Source organism: Lingula anatina, chromosome 1 (genome assembly GCF_051362555.1).
Source record: "Lingula anatina isolate TDL-2025a chromosome 1, LinAna3.0, whole genome shotgun sequence".
NCBI classification, from domain to species: Eukaryota; Metazoa; Brachiopoda; class Lingulata; order Lingulida; family Lingulidae; genus Lingula; species Lingula anatina.
Genome location: NC_141767.1, coordinates 4318955 through 4334201, shown reverse-complemented (window position 1 = coordinate 4334201; position 15247 = coordinate 4318955). Strand labels below are relative to the sequence as shown.

Genomic DNA, 15247 nt, shown 5'->3' with positions numbered 1-15247 from the left:
GAAGTCACGTGACTAGCGTAAAGATTACCCGTGGTGCTCAAACCAAGATGACAGCGCCCACTGGACGTCTTCGTTTCATATAGCGATGTTTTTGTAGTAACCAACAGCCTTTTTCTCTTTACTGGCAAAATGATCTTTGTTCAGAATCGGCGTAACTTGAGACAATTCTTCGAATTGTGGGTGAGTAGATAATCCACTGACTCACTGACGCAGTCATCACGCCCACTTAAATCTCATCTGCTGACATCAAATCGCCCGTGAACCGAACCCGTTGTTTACAAAAATACATCGTGTGACGTATGTCCTCATTTTGCTTAAGTAATATTTCGTACATGTACGTAAAGACAGGAACAAAGTTAGGTCAACCTTTTTCCTCCTTGAAGGACGGGTCAAAGTTGGTGCCCTGATTTACTTTGACTGACAAAATGTACCATAGTACGGTAAAGAAGTGACACGGAGTGACAATTCATTTGAACATGACTGGATCAGTGTTGGTGTTCTGATTTAATTTTAACTGACAAAATGTACAGTTAGAGTAGAGTAATATTTCATTTGATCAGTAAACAGAGACGTTGATTTAAATTACCACATAACTTTATTTGGATTAGCACTAAAATTCACAGAGATACAGCTGGGGGGGGGGGGGGGGAGGATACTGCAAATTGTGCCATGCATTTTTTTTTTTTTTGAAGCTTTGCTTTTTTTTCTTTTTTTCTATTTCCTACTTTAAACATGCAGTGATTTTGCAGAAATGTTGAACATTCCTTATGCTGAACTTTGATGGATATTCTTTTTATGTAATATTGTGATTACTTTGTTTTAGGTATTTAGGAGAAACCTCCACTGGGCAATGAGACTTGCAATGTAATCCAAAATATAGGTAAGAGTCATTTTGTAGATAAGACATTTTAATATATATATATATATATATATATATATATATATATATATATATATATATATATATATATATATATATATATATAAAGTTAAAGGGATAATAACTCTTCGTATTAGATCTTTCGTATATTTCACAATGAAAACATTGTGAACAACTTACAGAAATATAATATGTTCTGTTGTACCACAAAAATGGCAGTTATAGCTATTATTCTGATATCTGAGCTTGTCTTTAGACCACGTGACCTTCACTGATGGCTATACTCTGTTATAATCTCTTAAGAATTTATGACAAAAAAAAAACATTTTAGAAAAAAACCAGGGACTGGATTCATTAACCATTGGTAAGTATGTGAAAATTGTTGTTTACTCCAAGAGTTATTATCCCTTTAAATCATTGACAAATTTTGCACTTAAAGTGTGCCGTTTTCAAAATCTAACTGTACAAAATCAAGCTTTTAGGTAGAAATGCATGATTTACAGCAGTTTATATCAAACTTAAAATTAAGCTGCATCCTGTGATCAAAATGACTTTTATTGTCATATAAAGAGCAACAGTATGGTTTGGCTTTTGATATGATACTAAACATTTGGCTGTTAAGCATAGAATAATATGATCCAGCAGACTACATTATCAATGCAAGGACGAGATGCTATAAAAATTGGTGTTTATGCTCACATGCAAACACGCATAGTCATTTATAGGAAGAGGTGTGGATATTCACTGGTAGGTACTTTAAGCCTGGAGAAAAGCTGGCATTACCATTTTTCTTTTTAATTTTTTTTTTTTTTTTTTTACTGATATAAATTGTATCACCAGCATAGGGTTTGAGATCTTCATCTTGGATTTGCTCTTTCAACTTTTTTATGATGAGGAATAAAGGTATAAAGTTTGTAGCATTACATTGAAGAGGGCAAGCTGATCATACATGAACATGTACAACTGCAGCTGGTAATCTTTCTTTTCTCTTGTGAGAGCATTCATTAAATGCCTAATTTGAGAATTACAAACTAATGATATTTTAAGCTACATCACCTGCAGTATTTCAAGTGCATCCACCAATATCTGATTCATCTAGTAAAATATGTAGACAAAGGAAGATATTTTGATTCAAAACTATTGTCGACCACTGTATATCACCCATAGTTTATTCACATTTTTGTCAGTGTCACATTTTATGGCCAATTTATGTGTATATTTTGACTATTGCTTCCCTGGACAAGAAATTTAAACTGAAAACAAGTACAGCAGTTGGTTGTTGCCTCTTCTTTAAGCACCTACAGACTACCGGTACTCAGTAGGAGGTAACCAGAGCCACTTTAACCACTGTTTAGTCTTGTAATTTATTACAGAAAAACTTCTCTGCCCTAAGGAAACACTGTAATGTTTTGATTGTGAAAATAATAACCAAGCAGATTATTTTAATTTCATGTAAAATTGTAATATTGCAGATAATTCACATCATGTCACTGGGCTGGACTTTTCTCAGCATTGTGTGGGGATGTCTGCTACATGTGCCTGCTGTCAGGGGAAAAGTGCCTTTCCAGTATCATAACTATACCTCTTTGACGGCCACTCTGGAAAAGATTGCCAGACAGTACCCTGCAGTCACTCACCTGTACAGCGTTGGACAGTCCAGGCAAGGTAAATGTCTTCTGAGAACAGTTACCTTTAACACAGCACAATCAAATTTTAGTGTGGACTTTGTTGCAATATTTTAAAATAATAACTGAATTAAGGAAATCAGGACTGTGAAGTAATAAATCAAAAAGTATGCAAAGTAAGAGATTATGGTTTTTAAAAGCAATTTTGGTCGGTCTTCACCCTTTGAGACCAATGTCAACTTTACATTTTTCCTACCTATTTAAAATACTCATGACATAATTTTTTTATTAGGCCAATAGATAATTTTCCATATCTCTCACTTTATGGTATGGTGTGTCATCTTGCACAATCCAATTTGTAATATGACCTGCCAGTTATTCTTTTGTATGTTTCAAGAATGCACTGCTTTGATTTTTTGAAAAATGATGTGCTAATTAATTGCAAAATTTACGAAGTTTTAAATTTAATGCAGAAAATGTCCCTATGGTACTGAACTTTTGCTACAAGTTTAAGATTATTGCTGACCCCTCTCACATCCACTTCCTTCTCTTCCTTCCTTCCTTCCTTCACTCACCAACCCATCTTTCATTTCCAGGAAGAGAACTGTGGGTGATGGCATTAGGACAGTCCCCAAAAGAGCATGTCTTGCTGAGACCTGAACTTAAATATATTGGAAACATGCATGGAAATGAGGTAATGTCACTATATTTACAGTTACTTTTTAGTGGGTTTCAAGTAAGCAGTTCTTGTTTTTTTTCTTCTCTATATATGTCATAAGTTATTACTATTAATCAACTAATATTTTTTTGCTGAGAGCAAGTTTTTCTGAATTAAATACATGGAAATTTACATTTTGTGACTTACTTGAAATTTTGCTTTCTTGCATCTGTGTTTAACAGTATGTACAAAACATTATTTCAGGCAGTAAGCAGAGAAGTCTTGATACATCTTATTGAATATCTTGCCTCCAGTTTCCAAAGTAACAGCACCATAAAGGCCTTGATGACTTCTGCTAGGATTCACATTATGCCTAGCATGAATCCAGATGGGTTTGAAATCTCAAAGGAAGGCCAGTGTTTAGGAGATCTGGGCAGGTTAGCCATGTATACAATGGAGTCATTCTATCTTACAAGTTGTTTGCTGGAATTCCTATATTATCATATTGCATAATTCTAAATAGGAGTATTTAAGTAAGAAAATCATATTAAAATTATTAATAAAATGACCTTAATGGATAAGTAACTAGATGAAATACATTGGCCCCAAAATGCTTAAAGAAATGATATACATATTTACAAACTTCAGGACTACTTCAAGGAACTGATGGAAAAATTGGCTCCCATCTTTTTGATAATTATTTTACAAAATTTCAGTAATTTGTAATTTGCCAGTCTCTCGTTATTTTTCACCAATACTTTTCATTTTAGGTATAATGCTGATGACATTGATCTTCACAGAAACTTCCCTGACTTCTTTAGAGAGAACAATGTGGCCAGAGCTCCAGAGACAGAAGCTGTCATCTCTTGGTTAAATGAGAACCAGTTTGTCTTGTCAGCCAACTTTCACGGAGGTGCAGTTGTAGCTAATTATCCCTATGACTCTAACATTAAAGGTGAGATAACAGGCACTGACCATTTCCTTTTCAGTTTCTCTATATTGAACCCCATTAACAGCTACCATCATGTCTTAGTGTTCCAGCTGTATGTACTGGCATATGTTTTGAGAAGTTCTGCTATGCAATTACACTAGGGTGACTTAATTTGCTTTCACAGTTTCACTGCCTTGAATTATTTAAACTGATTTGCCTGTTGTTTTAAAGAGCACATGCTCCAGATAGTACTTTCACCTAAAGAGTAGGCAGTGAAATTGTGAAAGCAAATTGGTGTTTAAGGTTGGCTGTGATTATTCCCACATTTTACTGTCACTTTCATTTGGAAATGATACAAGAAAAGACTCGATACAATGCTCAATTCAGATAATTCGCCATGTTTTCCAACTGTACTGGTATATTTTCAGAATTGTTTTCAGAAACAGAATAAACAGTCTGTTATCATTCCAGGAATAAACCAGTATTCCAAGTCCCCAGATGATGACATTTTTCAAGTCCTTGCATTGTCTTACTCTCTTGCACATCCCACCATGCACAGAGGACAGGAGTGTGGGGATAGCTTTCTCAGGGGCATTACCAATGGGGCACAGTGGTATGTTATCACAGGTAGGTCATTGGTCTGAAAATCTGGTCAAACTCTTTCATGATTTATTTTAGTTTATTGAGTGAAACTGAAATACAATTTTATTTCTTCTAATATCTATATTTTCCATAGCAAAGTTATATCCTACTAATTTTTTTCAGACATTATATGTGAAAATAGTGTTGTACAATAGTAGAAGAATTGCACATTTTCCAAGTTATTCATTTATTTATTTATTTATTTTACATCTTCACCTTGAAGATGTAAATTTTCTTAAAACTGTACTTAATTTTCAAGCTGTAAATTTGACACCTTTTCTGTTAGGAGGAATGCAGGACTACAATTACATCTACAAAGGTTGCATGGAAATCACCCTTGAAATCAGTTGCTGTAAATATCCTTTGGCATCTCAGTTAGAATCATACTGGGAGCAAAATAAGAATCCTCTTATAATCTACCTTCAGCAGGCATTCATGGGTAAGAGATATTCTATAAGCTGTGGTTAATAGTTTATGCATAAAATATGTGCATAGATGTAATTCCCAACTAAAACAACGAGACATTTTTTATGAACTGGTTTCATGACTGAAAACATTTATGATATAAAGGAAAGTGATTAAAGTACAATGTGTAACAAGGTGTCAGAGGAAAGACATCTCTTTAAATGCAGCATTTCCAATTATTTGATTTTAGGTGTTAAAGGTATAGTCCGTGACAGAACTGGAACCCCTATACCCAGTGCTGAGGTGACAATTGATGACCGCATACATCCAGTGAAAACAACACAACTAGGAGAATATTGGAAACTGTTACTCCCTGGCACATATAATCTCAAAGTAAGTTGTATTTTTTCAAAATATATAAAATGGGCATGCCTAATTCTTATTCTGCTTGGCTGTCAGGTCGGTAACTAATTGGTTTTGAATGGTAAAATGGAACCTTCATTTATTACCATTTTAAAAGTAATGATTCTCTGTGTAGCATTTTTAAAAGTATTTTTGATACATGTATTACGAAACAACAGGAACAAAAAAAATTCATCAAGCATTTTTAGCCAACATTTGGTGCACAATAAGCGTTGAACACCCATAATATATCTGAAATTTTAAGCTATTGTTCACTCCTAATATTTACATTTATGACTTATTTCTTTTAAATAGGTTACTGCTCATGGGACCAACGAGTCACTGGTAACTGTTCAAATTTCCGAGGGAGATGTCACAGTTCAGAATGTGACACTATTTGATAAAGAGACTGCAGCATCAGGGGGAACCAAACTTGCTGTTTTAAGTGGCATTGGAGTTTCAGCTTTAAACTTGCTGTTAAAAAAGTTCTTTTAAACAATTTATTAATGTTAATGTTAATGTCTGTTTTTATATATGGGGTACCATATCAAGTTGAATAATCATTCCAAGCAATTTGCTGTTAAATGTGATATTAATATTAGCTAATACTTCTTTTGAAATCATTTATATTGTTCCCAAGTTAACCAGAAGCTTTCAACTGAATATAGTACTGCTACTGCTACTGCTACTACTACTTTCAAATGAATATACATACTACCTATTAAATTCCTGTTATTATCCAGACTTTTTAAAGTGAAGAGCAGTGCAAAAAATTATATTTAAAATATATGCAACATCCTTTTTGAGGGTCACATGCATCAATGCCTTTGATAATCAATTTATTGGTATTATTTTAAGATGTTTTTTTTTTTACATGAAAGACTGTCGGGTTAAATGAAGTGAAACTTTTATGCAATTTATTACATTCTTTTTGTCTCCTGAATTAACATGATAAGGTAAAGTTTTCTGCAGATGTATTTGTTTTTAAGAACTAAGAGCAGCATTTCTGGATTTTTACTAGCATTTTTACTTACTGTTAATAGCCAGTTGGCTAGTGAAATGCTGTAGTTTGGTATAAGTAATCATATGCTATTTTTACATTTTATTTTATATTGTTATAACGCACAGTTGTATTTTATTTCTAACAATACATAGTAAAAGGGAAACACAGTTTATTACCAAGAATATAGGCATTAATTTACCTTCATTGATTCAGAAAATTTAACAAGTTACTTTTTCGTGCATGTAAAAACATGGAAACTTTTATGATCAATTTGGCAAATTAGTATGACTTTGTCATATTTTGCAAATTTTTTCACAGGATAAGTTTCGTGAAAGGATGGTTTCAGTGGGGAGTCATAAGGAAATTGTATTTTTCAGTGCATCGTAGTTGATGTGGATTTGCAATTTGTCTGAAAGTTTTTATTTTTAATTCCAGACTGGAGAATATTCTTCTTATAAGTGCCATTCTATGCTTTAACATAATAAGTATTACAATGGACTTAGAGTAAGAATTGTGAGCACAAGTGTTAGGCATGCAGTATCAAAATTTTATTTTAAGAAGTTAAACATTTTAAACATCCCGTGTACAATCATGTATTAAAAGAATAAAATTTTTAAACCAAGGCATTTGTGTTGTTATTGGCTCGAGTTATTTAGGGTTTGTGAAAAAGCCGATTCTTTACACCTTATTATGGTTGAGAAAAAGATTCATAAGTAAACAAAAATGTCAAAATGTTATCCACCAAAACAACTGCAAAAAGAATTTTGGAAACCAGCTGAAGAGCAGTCCCCATTAAAATTAGGAGTTGAAACAAAACGTCTTTCAGAGGCTAGGTTTGTATTTACCTGCTCCTGTTCCATGCGTTTTTTTCATATTTTTTAAGGAATTTGTACAAGTGAAGAGGCAAACGGAACAGTAACCCTTTAATCTTAAAAATTACTCACATGTGAATTTCTCTTTTTAATTGGGTCACTTAATAACTTTTTAGAAATAGGTAGATACCTTTTGCACCTATATCCTTTATGGTGGGAAAGTATAAAACAATTTTAGTTTTTGAAATGTCATGTCTGCCAAACAGTCCTGAAGTTTCTGGTTGACCCAATGGACCGTCCTTAAAAATGTGTAAACCAAATAAAGGGTAAACAAGGAAATCCAAGGTTCCTTAAAGAATATTTTGGTTAAGGAAAACCTCCATATTGTGACCAAATAAACAAGGCCAACATGGACCATCCATCAGTTTCGTTACGATCAAGTTTCATGTGCAGGCTTCTCTAAAAGTTGCTTCACGTATTTAATCATAAAACTTAATGAAAATTTGTTCATATATTTTTCCATTATAAAGAAGTTGACATTTGTTACACGTTTAACTTTATTAAAGAAATATTGCTCGAAATGTTAGAGTTCCATAATTCCAATTCATCCATAAATGAAGTTAAATTACCAGGAAGTCTTTGTTAATACCCCAGCAACTAGGCATTTGACTATCAGAGCTCTGTTCAAGAGTTCCAGTCAGAAAGGTACAGTGACGTTAAAATGTTCGTATCACTAAATGGGCCCAAGTTGTCCTTTTTATCATCTTATTTCATTTTTTAGGCTATTAGATCACTTTATTTTGCTTCATCCACTATTAAGTCCCTAGCAACTTGAAATGCAGCAATAAGAGAACTCAGCTGTAACTTTTCATTGGTACCAGATGTAAGGCGAAACCTGTAATAGAATGGCGCTGTTTAATTACATTAAATAACTTGCATGGGATGACATCCTTAAAAGAATGAAATTCTCAAACATGTTTCTCTTAGTAAAAATTCTAAAAGGCTTGATCAGAATTTCAATTACATATCAAATTATAATAAAGGCATTTTCCCAATACAATTTGTATAGCTCTTAAAATAAAAGTAAAAATTTTATACTCACTCCACATCAGCCATTTTCTCCAAAAGGTGTATTCTCACATGAATAGGAAAGTCAACTGCAAGAAATTGGACAAAATAAAGCTATATTAGATATACCATTATTTGATTAGCCAAACCAGCAGACCTAAAGAGCAACTAGTCAGGCTAAAATTTACAATTCAAAAGATTTAAAACAGATGTCTTACTATTACCAATAGAAACAATGCTTTATTTTGGACAGAAACCAGTACATATTCTGAAAGGGGGGGGTGAGGTAATGTTTGTGTTAAACAATTCAACTGACTACTTACTTCTGTGTACATAGGTATGAACTTCAAATAAAATATCTTGTAAAGCTAGCCCTTTCAAGGTCTTCAAATTTAAAATATCTGTGTGAAGTTAAGAAAATAAGAAAATATTGAGTATTTGCAGCATTCTACATTAAACAGTAATAAATTCCCCATGTTACAAGTCATATAGCTACAAAATATTAAAATCCATAGTGCTGTTTAAAAGAACTTACTGCTAATATAGTAAAGAAAAATTAGCATCTTTAGGAAACATACAAAATCTTTCAGGGCTTGACACCAACTTTTTACGATACTGGCCGATACTGGCCTGCAAGGATGATTTGACACATGACATTTTACTTGCTCTTTGGCCTTTGGGCCAGTGACTCCATCAATTCAATGGCCCTAGGTTGGTTTTCAGTGGCCCAGGGCCAGTGGGCCACCTTTAATGTCAAGCCCTGTCTTTCTAATACAGAACTGGTCCAACATGTGACTATCATCAAGGATACTATTGTAAGCTGTAGTAAAGTCTTCATTCAGCATCCAATTGACAATATTTTCAATGTCTTGCCTTAGAGGATGTCCAACACATGTATATACATTGTCTTCTGTCACTTCTTCATGGCCCATGTGAGTACTCTGGAAATATGCATAAAATATAAAATTCAATTCCTCCCATACTATTCTTTGTACAACCAATTCCTAATTTATTCTTACGCGTACCGTGTACTTGCAATTTCCAACAATTTAAAAGTTCTATGATATGTATTATATGTTCATCAGTGTTAAAAACTTTTCACCTGCTATAAGCCTGTATACCTGACATGCCAGTAATGGAAAATAGAGCATTACCTGCAGAATATTCAAAGCCTTCCTCATGTCACCATTTGCTAATGTTACTAAAGCTTTGCGACCATCTTCAGAAACATTTACTCTGAAAGCACATCAAATGTGGTAGATGAGACAATATTTAGATTACTATCCTCACACAATCCCAAGTTATTCATTGGCAATTGTCTATTGGTTTTGCAGTGATCAAGTTGCCAATAATTTATTTTTGAAAGGTCTTTTGAGTTGTCAACATTTAATTTTGTGAATAGCTAAAAAGATTAAATTTTAGCAAAAAAAAAAAAACAGAATCTTTGAATCATGTGAAACTGTTTTATTCCCCTCCCCCCCCCCCCCATCCCCCCCCCCCTTTTTTTTGCAGAGAAAAAACAATGATAAATTCTTGGACTTACTTCTCCTCCTGTATGACATGTTCCAATCTTGGCAGCATCTGTTCAGGAGTGAGAGGACCAAATCTAAACCTGGTGCAGCGGGACTGCAGTGCAGGAATGATCTTTGACAGATAATTGCAGATCAAACAAAACCTTGTGTTTTCTGTAAACTTTTCAATAACTGTAAAAAAAGAAATTTTTGATGCAGTCATATACTGAGAAATGCACAAAGGTGGCTGTACCAAAAAAACATTTTTACAAGTCCTGCAACCAGGTCAACTTTAAAATTTCTTTAAAATCCAGCAATATTCTCAACTTACCTTAATGAAGAAAGGCAAAATCTTCTGTAATTAGCTGCTCAACATATGTTAGAAACAAATGCACTATTTTTTATAAACTAAGGTCTTTTTCACACCAAGCAGATTACTTTGGTGATGCAGTCTGAATTGGTGCACCTTTAGAGATTGGCAACTTAAAAGAGTCCGACTATTACGCCCACTACGTGACACATCCAATTTGTCAACTTGCCCCCAACCATTATGAAGCAAACATGAAAGCAATTAAAACCCACTGTAGAGTAGTTACATGTTAGGGTCTCTAAAGGTGTACCAGTACAGACTGTATCAATAAGTATACCACTCATTAGGAAAAAGTACTTAAATAAACAGGCATTGTGTTGACTATCAGTAATCTTGCAATGATATTAGTTGTCCCAAGTCAGCTGGGAGTTGTTTGGTTGTACCTACCTCTCCTGAGTGCATTCTGAGCATCACGTGTCATAGCATCTGCTTCATCCAGGATGACCAACTTAAACCCTTTTCTGAAAATTTATATTGTTCACAACAATAAATGTAAAAGTTGATGCTCATACCTTTTTTCCTGTATATTTTGCACTATTATCTCATTATGTTTTTCTTTTTTTTTTTAACTTCAGTTATTTTTAATTTACTTATGAATTTTTTTATTTTGCACATCATAGTAAGTGATTGGAAAGTTCTGTACTACTGTCTTTTTTATCAGAATTATTATAGCCTTAACTAATCATGGCCAACTACTCATTACACTTTTAATAACCTTCCAGTTGATGTTATATTTTCATCTTTATTTTATCATATAAAATGACAACTATTTTTACAAAAATGCAACTTACTTAAAAATCGTTCTTGTACTTGCAAAACTCAGGATCTGCCCTCTCACTATACCAATTCCTCTGTCATCTGATGCATTGAGCTTAATACCACAAAGAAAACCTGTTTAACATTTCCATAACTATCACATACAATTTGTCTATCAAAAATACTATTATAATACACATGTATATTAAGTACAAATTATTATTTCTTCATGTGGGAAAATATGTTGACAATTTGCACATATTGCAAGGCATTATGAACCCCTCCCCCCCCCCCCCTCCACACACACACACACAGATACAAACACACATGAGCACTCACATTCAGATGTGTGAAGGGCATTTATCATACCTCCAAAACCATGGAGTTAAATTCTTTTGGAGAGTATAACTGCTTTGCCACTGCAAGAATAGTACTTGTTTTCCCAGTCCCAGGTGGACCATAGAACAACAGATGTGGCAGTCTGTCTTCCACAACAAACTTGTTAACTGAAACAAGAATTGGCCATCTAAAATTAAGTTCTTGCACAGGATGACTTGATTGCTCCATTTTAAAATGTTCAAAAAAATTAATGTTTTTGTATTAGGGCTCATCATTTCAAAAAGCAGAAAAATGGACAATGCGAGAAAACCCACATTTTTACAAGTTCTCAATTTTTTTTCTACAGAGTAGAAAAAGCCACTTAATCCGGAGTTACTATTAACCCATTGTAGCCCTCGTCATCAAAACAAACGGCAGCCATACTGGAGGGAGACCGGAATCATCTGCTGCGCATGATCATGTCTACATGTACAATTTAGCATTTAATTTCTGTGTTTTCTTTGATATTAAACCAAGTAAAATGATGAATTACTGCAGGGTATATGATAGAGAGAAGATAAATAACTTAACAAGCGTTCACAGACTGCCTGCAGTGGTAACAATCCAAGGTGTAGGGACGAAAACCGTAAACGGAGGAGAGACTGAGGAGTGGCTTTGAATCGACTCATCGGACAAGTAAAGGATAAAACTAATTTATTTTACAGCAAAGAATGAAGACCCAGCTGTGCAGCCTTTACCATAAAAGAAAAAAGTAGAAAACCAATGACCGAGGTGTATAAGATATGAGCGCACGTACACTGCATATTAGTAGTGCCCAAAAAGTCTTGGTGGAGAGTGTGTTGTAAAAACGTGTGGAAATGCTCAGGCAGGGTTTCGACTTTCATTATGAAGACTCACTTATTGCCTTGGGTGTAATTTGTTATCAGTTATGGTGCTCTTTGGATTTTATCTGCTGTCATCTACCTCTTTAATACCTGGTTAGCATTATTGTCAATTAGTGTCAAGGCTACAGTACAATGTACACAGCTCAGCTGGGCCAATTAAATCAATTACCTGTGTCATGTGTATTTGGAAGTTAGTGGCTTGATTTTAGATTTAGTGTAGTGTTAAGAGTAAATCTGGTTTGTAAGTATATATTCTAGCTCAGGTACCATTTAACTGAATGAACTTAATGAAATGAATTTGAAAAATGTTGAATTCTGTGTTTTCCTACTGTATTATGATGCAAGTTACAATATGAATAAAAATAACTATTGTTACCTTTTTTTGTTAATTTACATTTAGGAAATTGATCTGACATTTTCCCGCCAAGCCACACTGAATGATTGGGTGCAAATAAATCTTGGTTATCAAAAAAAAAAAAAAAAAAAAAAAAAAGGTGACAGGTACAAAAGGCAGCTAGATGGCACACAAGGTAGAAGCAGCGAAAAATATTCTTATATCTTTGTGACCAGCTGAGGAGACAGGATCTGAACATCAGGAGAGTGAAATTCAGTGCATGACAGGAGTTATTTAATTGGATTTGTTTATTTATTTAATTGTTCATTTATTGTTTTAAAGTTGTTATCCTGATAGCTTGCATACAACAAGGACAGGTTTTCTATTTATTTAGAATTGTGAGCAGAAGCACAAGAAGAAATGAAAACACTTTTTTTCTTTCTCATATTTTTAAAGGCTAAATGGAAAAGTTTGCAAGAAATATAAAATTTTGTATGGTGCACCTCCCACAGATGGTCTGATATGCAGAAACAGATGGCTGTTGTACATGTAGGTTGTGCATTTTTAAATTGTGACCACCAGTTGAGGAATTCTCCTAAATAAAATTACAAACTGCTTAGTAACACCATCTAAGGCCTTATATGTACATACCCACACACCACATATCAGTTGTGAGTCTTCAATCAAGCATTTCTCTAGACATAGATTAAAAATATACTAAACAGGTTTCTCAAATTATGGTGGCTTGATTCGACTTGATATGCTTATGTACATGTTGCATTGCATCATTAAAAGTATGGAAATATTTTTCATGTCAGTGTTATCAACCAAAAGGAAAGGGACCCTGATAATCTGTCATTGAATTGTGCAACAGTGTTTTGCATTTTATGTTTACTTTTATCCATACAAAATGTGCATTTTCTATATTTTCAATCAAATAAAGATCAATTCATGAACTGACTTGTTGTTATGTTACATTGAATGTCATAAGTTTGAAAAATACATTGCTTCTGTGAAGGTCTGGACTAATAATAAAATGCTAACAATGTTGCTACTGTGAATGATTGAATTCATGGTAAAATATTGAACTCTCAAACAACAGTCATGTTACAAATACTTCCTAATGAACCAAAATGAAGCACAAGAATGCTGAAATAATTTCTGACAGCTTCATGATGTACAGTTAAATCATATCTGACAGCAATATTTCTTGTCACAACCCTGCATACTGTCTTCTTTGAGTCCGTAAGGGTTGATCCCGATAGTCAGCTCAAATTTCTCCTTATATCTATCCTTTATGTACAAAGGTGCTTCTATGAAAGGTTGAACTTATGATTACACAGTAAACTCTAAAACTATAACTTTTATTACCCAATGAACAAGAAAAATGAAGTACAAGATAACTGAACTAGCTTCTGACAACATTCCACGATGTTGGGATACAGGGGTAGGTCAGGATTTCACGTCTTTGGACTGTCTTGAGTTAATATGGGTCGATCACGCTGATCAGCTGAAGTTCTCACATGTATATACTATTTTCCTTTTGGTGTACTTGATCACGATATGAAGATTATTTCATTTTATTTGGTTCACCTATATTTACGCTACTATTCCCCGTCGTTCTTTCCCTCCAGAATGGCCGCTGGACGAGTGTTACGGAGCAAATATGACGTCACTGTAATGGGTTAATAAACAATTAACTGATGATGCCAGATTATTCAATAAGCTTGATAAATCCTAAACTTAGTTTCATCTAGTCAAGTAAAATACTCACTGGTAGAAATTATATCCTTATGTGAAATCAGATCATCTAGCTGCTTTGGTCTGTATTTTTCAACCCTGTAATTAAACAGTCAAAATGCACCAACATACATATGTTATAATTTATCAATACTTATATACATGTATGTTGCATGTAGATACATTTGATATATCTACATACAAGTAACAAGTAATAAATTCAAATTTTATGTATTATAAAAGAGGGCAAACAAATGTATTTAACATGCATTACGGTATGCTAAGTAAATCCATTATCATAATCATCTTGATTTCATGACATAAGCATTAATTATTTCAAAACAAACATCACTCAGACTAGTTCGTATCGTTATAATGGCTATATGCTTAATCTAAACAGCAAAATAGCAATCGTTCTGCATTCTTTTAACAATTTAGCAATACAATCGCTGCTTAATATTTGACATGTTGGAACTTCCAGTCAGGTTGAACCTAGAGTAGAGCCTAGGCCAAATACCAGTAGTTCAAACAGTAAAGTGGCTGGAGCAGCTGAAGTACATGCAGTTACAATAGTCGCAGAACGAGAAGAGCAGCGGCAATAAGTTAAACTGCTTTCTGTTTGGTGCTGTTAACTAACAAGAGCCTTTTGCTCCACTTTCACGTTCTTATTCACGTGTTCCTTGCTTCTTACCATGGAAGATTCGCACTTATTCGGTCTCTCCCAGCCATCGTCGTAAATTTCGCGGGAACGATAACGTAGGAAACATGGAATGTTATTAACAAAATTGTTTTGATATAATTGTAAATGTAGTTAAAAGGATATTACACGTGTTTTAGCTACAGAAACTGTAAAGAATTATTATGAGAAAGTCATGATCATTCAAACA

The 15247-nt window shown here is 33.8% G+C and overlaps 2 protein-coding genes across 4 annotated transcripts; one reads left to right on the top strand and one right to left on the bottom strand.

The window, feature by feature from the left end:
* The first annotated feature begins 15 nt into the window (after positions 1 to 15).
* On the top strand, positions 16 to 7168 carry LOC106170216 (carboxypeptidase D). 3 transcript variants are annotated; one of them, XM_013549991.2, is made up of 10 exons: positions 16 to 180; positions 824 to 880; positions 2353 to 2545; positions 3102 to 3199; positions 3428 to 3600; positions 3934 to 4118; positions 4566 to 4721; positions 5023 to 5175; positions 5392 to 5534; positions 5859 to 7168. In XM_013549991.2, exons 3-10 carry the CDS (start codon positions 2365 to 2367, stop codon positions 6036 to 6038), a joined length of 1269 nt encoding a protein of 422 aa, XP_013405445.2. In that variant the 5' UTR covers positions 16 to 180; positions 824 to 880; positions 2353 to 2364; the 3' UTR covers positions 6039 to 7168. The 3 variants fall into 3 exon arrangements, with proteins under 3 accessions (XP_013405445.2, XP_013405447.2, XP_013405444.2); XM_013549993.2 differs by lacking the exon at positions 16 to 180 and adding an exon at positions 279 to 440; XM_013549990.3 differs by lacking the exon at positions 16 to 180 and adding an exon at positions 348 to 490.
* A 686-nt stretch (positions 7169 to 7854) lies between these two features.
* On the bottom strand, positions 7855 to 15197 carry LOC106170217 (replication factor C subunit 5). Its single transcript, XM_087001722.1, has 11 exons — positions 15052 to 15197; positions 14395 to 14459; positions 11433 to 11569; positions 11099 to 11178; positions 10695 to 10768; positions 9970 to 10129; positions 9581 to 9662; positions 9238 to 9367; positions 8750 to 8827; positions 8461 to 8515; positions 7855 to 8253 (listed from the first exon to the last, which is right to left on the bottom strand). Exons 1-11 carry the CDS (start codon positions 15087 to 15089, stop codon positions 8154 to 8156), a joined length of 999 nt encoding a protein of 332 aa, XP_086857848.1. The 5' UTR covers positions 15090 to 15197; the 3' UTR covers positions 7855 to 8153.
* Between the last annotated feature and the right edge of the window lie 50 nt (positions 15198 to 15247).

Excerpts from the sequence above, each read along its gene's own strand:
- LOC106170217 (XM_087001722.1), bottom strand. The coding sequence starts at position 15,089 with ATGGCTGGGAGAGACCGAATAAGTGCGAATCTTCCATG. Across the intron at positions 11,570-14,394 it reads TAAGGATATAATTTCTACCA|TTAACAAGTTTGTTGTGGAA; the intron begins GTGAGTATTTTA and ends TTCTTGTTTCAG. Across the intron at positions 8,516-8,749 it reads TCATACCTATGTACACAGAA|TTGACTTTCCTATTCATGTG; the intron begins GTAAGTAGTCAG and ends AATTTCTTGCAG.
- LOC106170216 (XM_013549991.2), top strand. The coding sequence starts at position 2,365 with ATGTCACTGGGCTGGACTTTTCTCAGCATTGTGTGGGGATGTCTGCTA. Across the intron at positions 4,722-5,022 it reads ACAGTGGTATGTTATCACAG|GAGGAATGCAGGACTACAAT; the intron begins GTAGGTCATTGG and ends CTTTTCTGTTAG. Across the intron at positions 5,535-5,858 it reads CTGGCACATATAATCTCAAA|GTTACTGCTCATGGGACCAA; the intron begins GTAAGTTGTATT and ends TCTTTTAAATAG.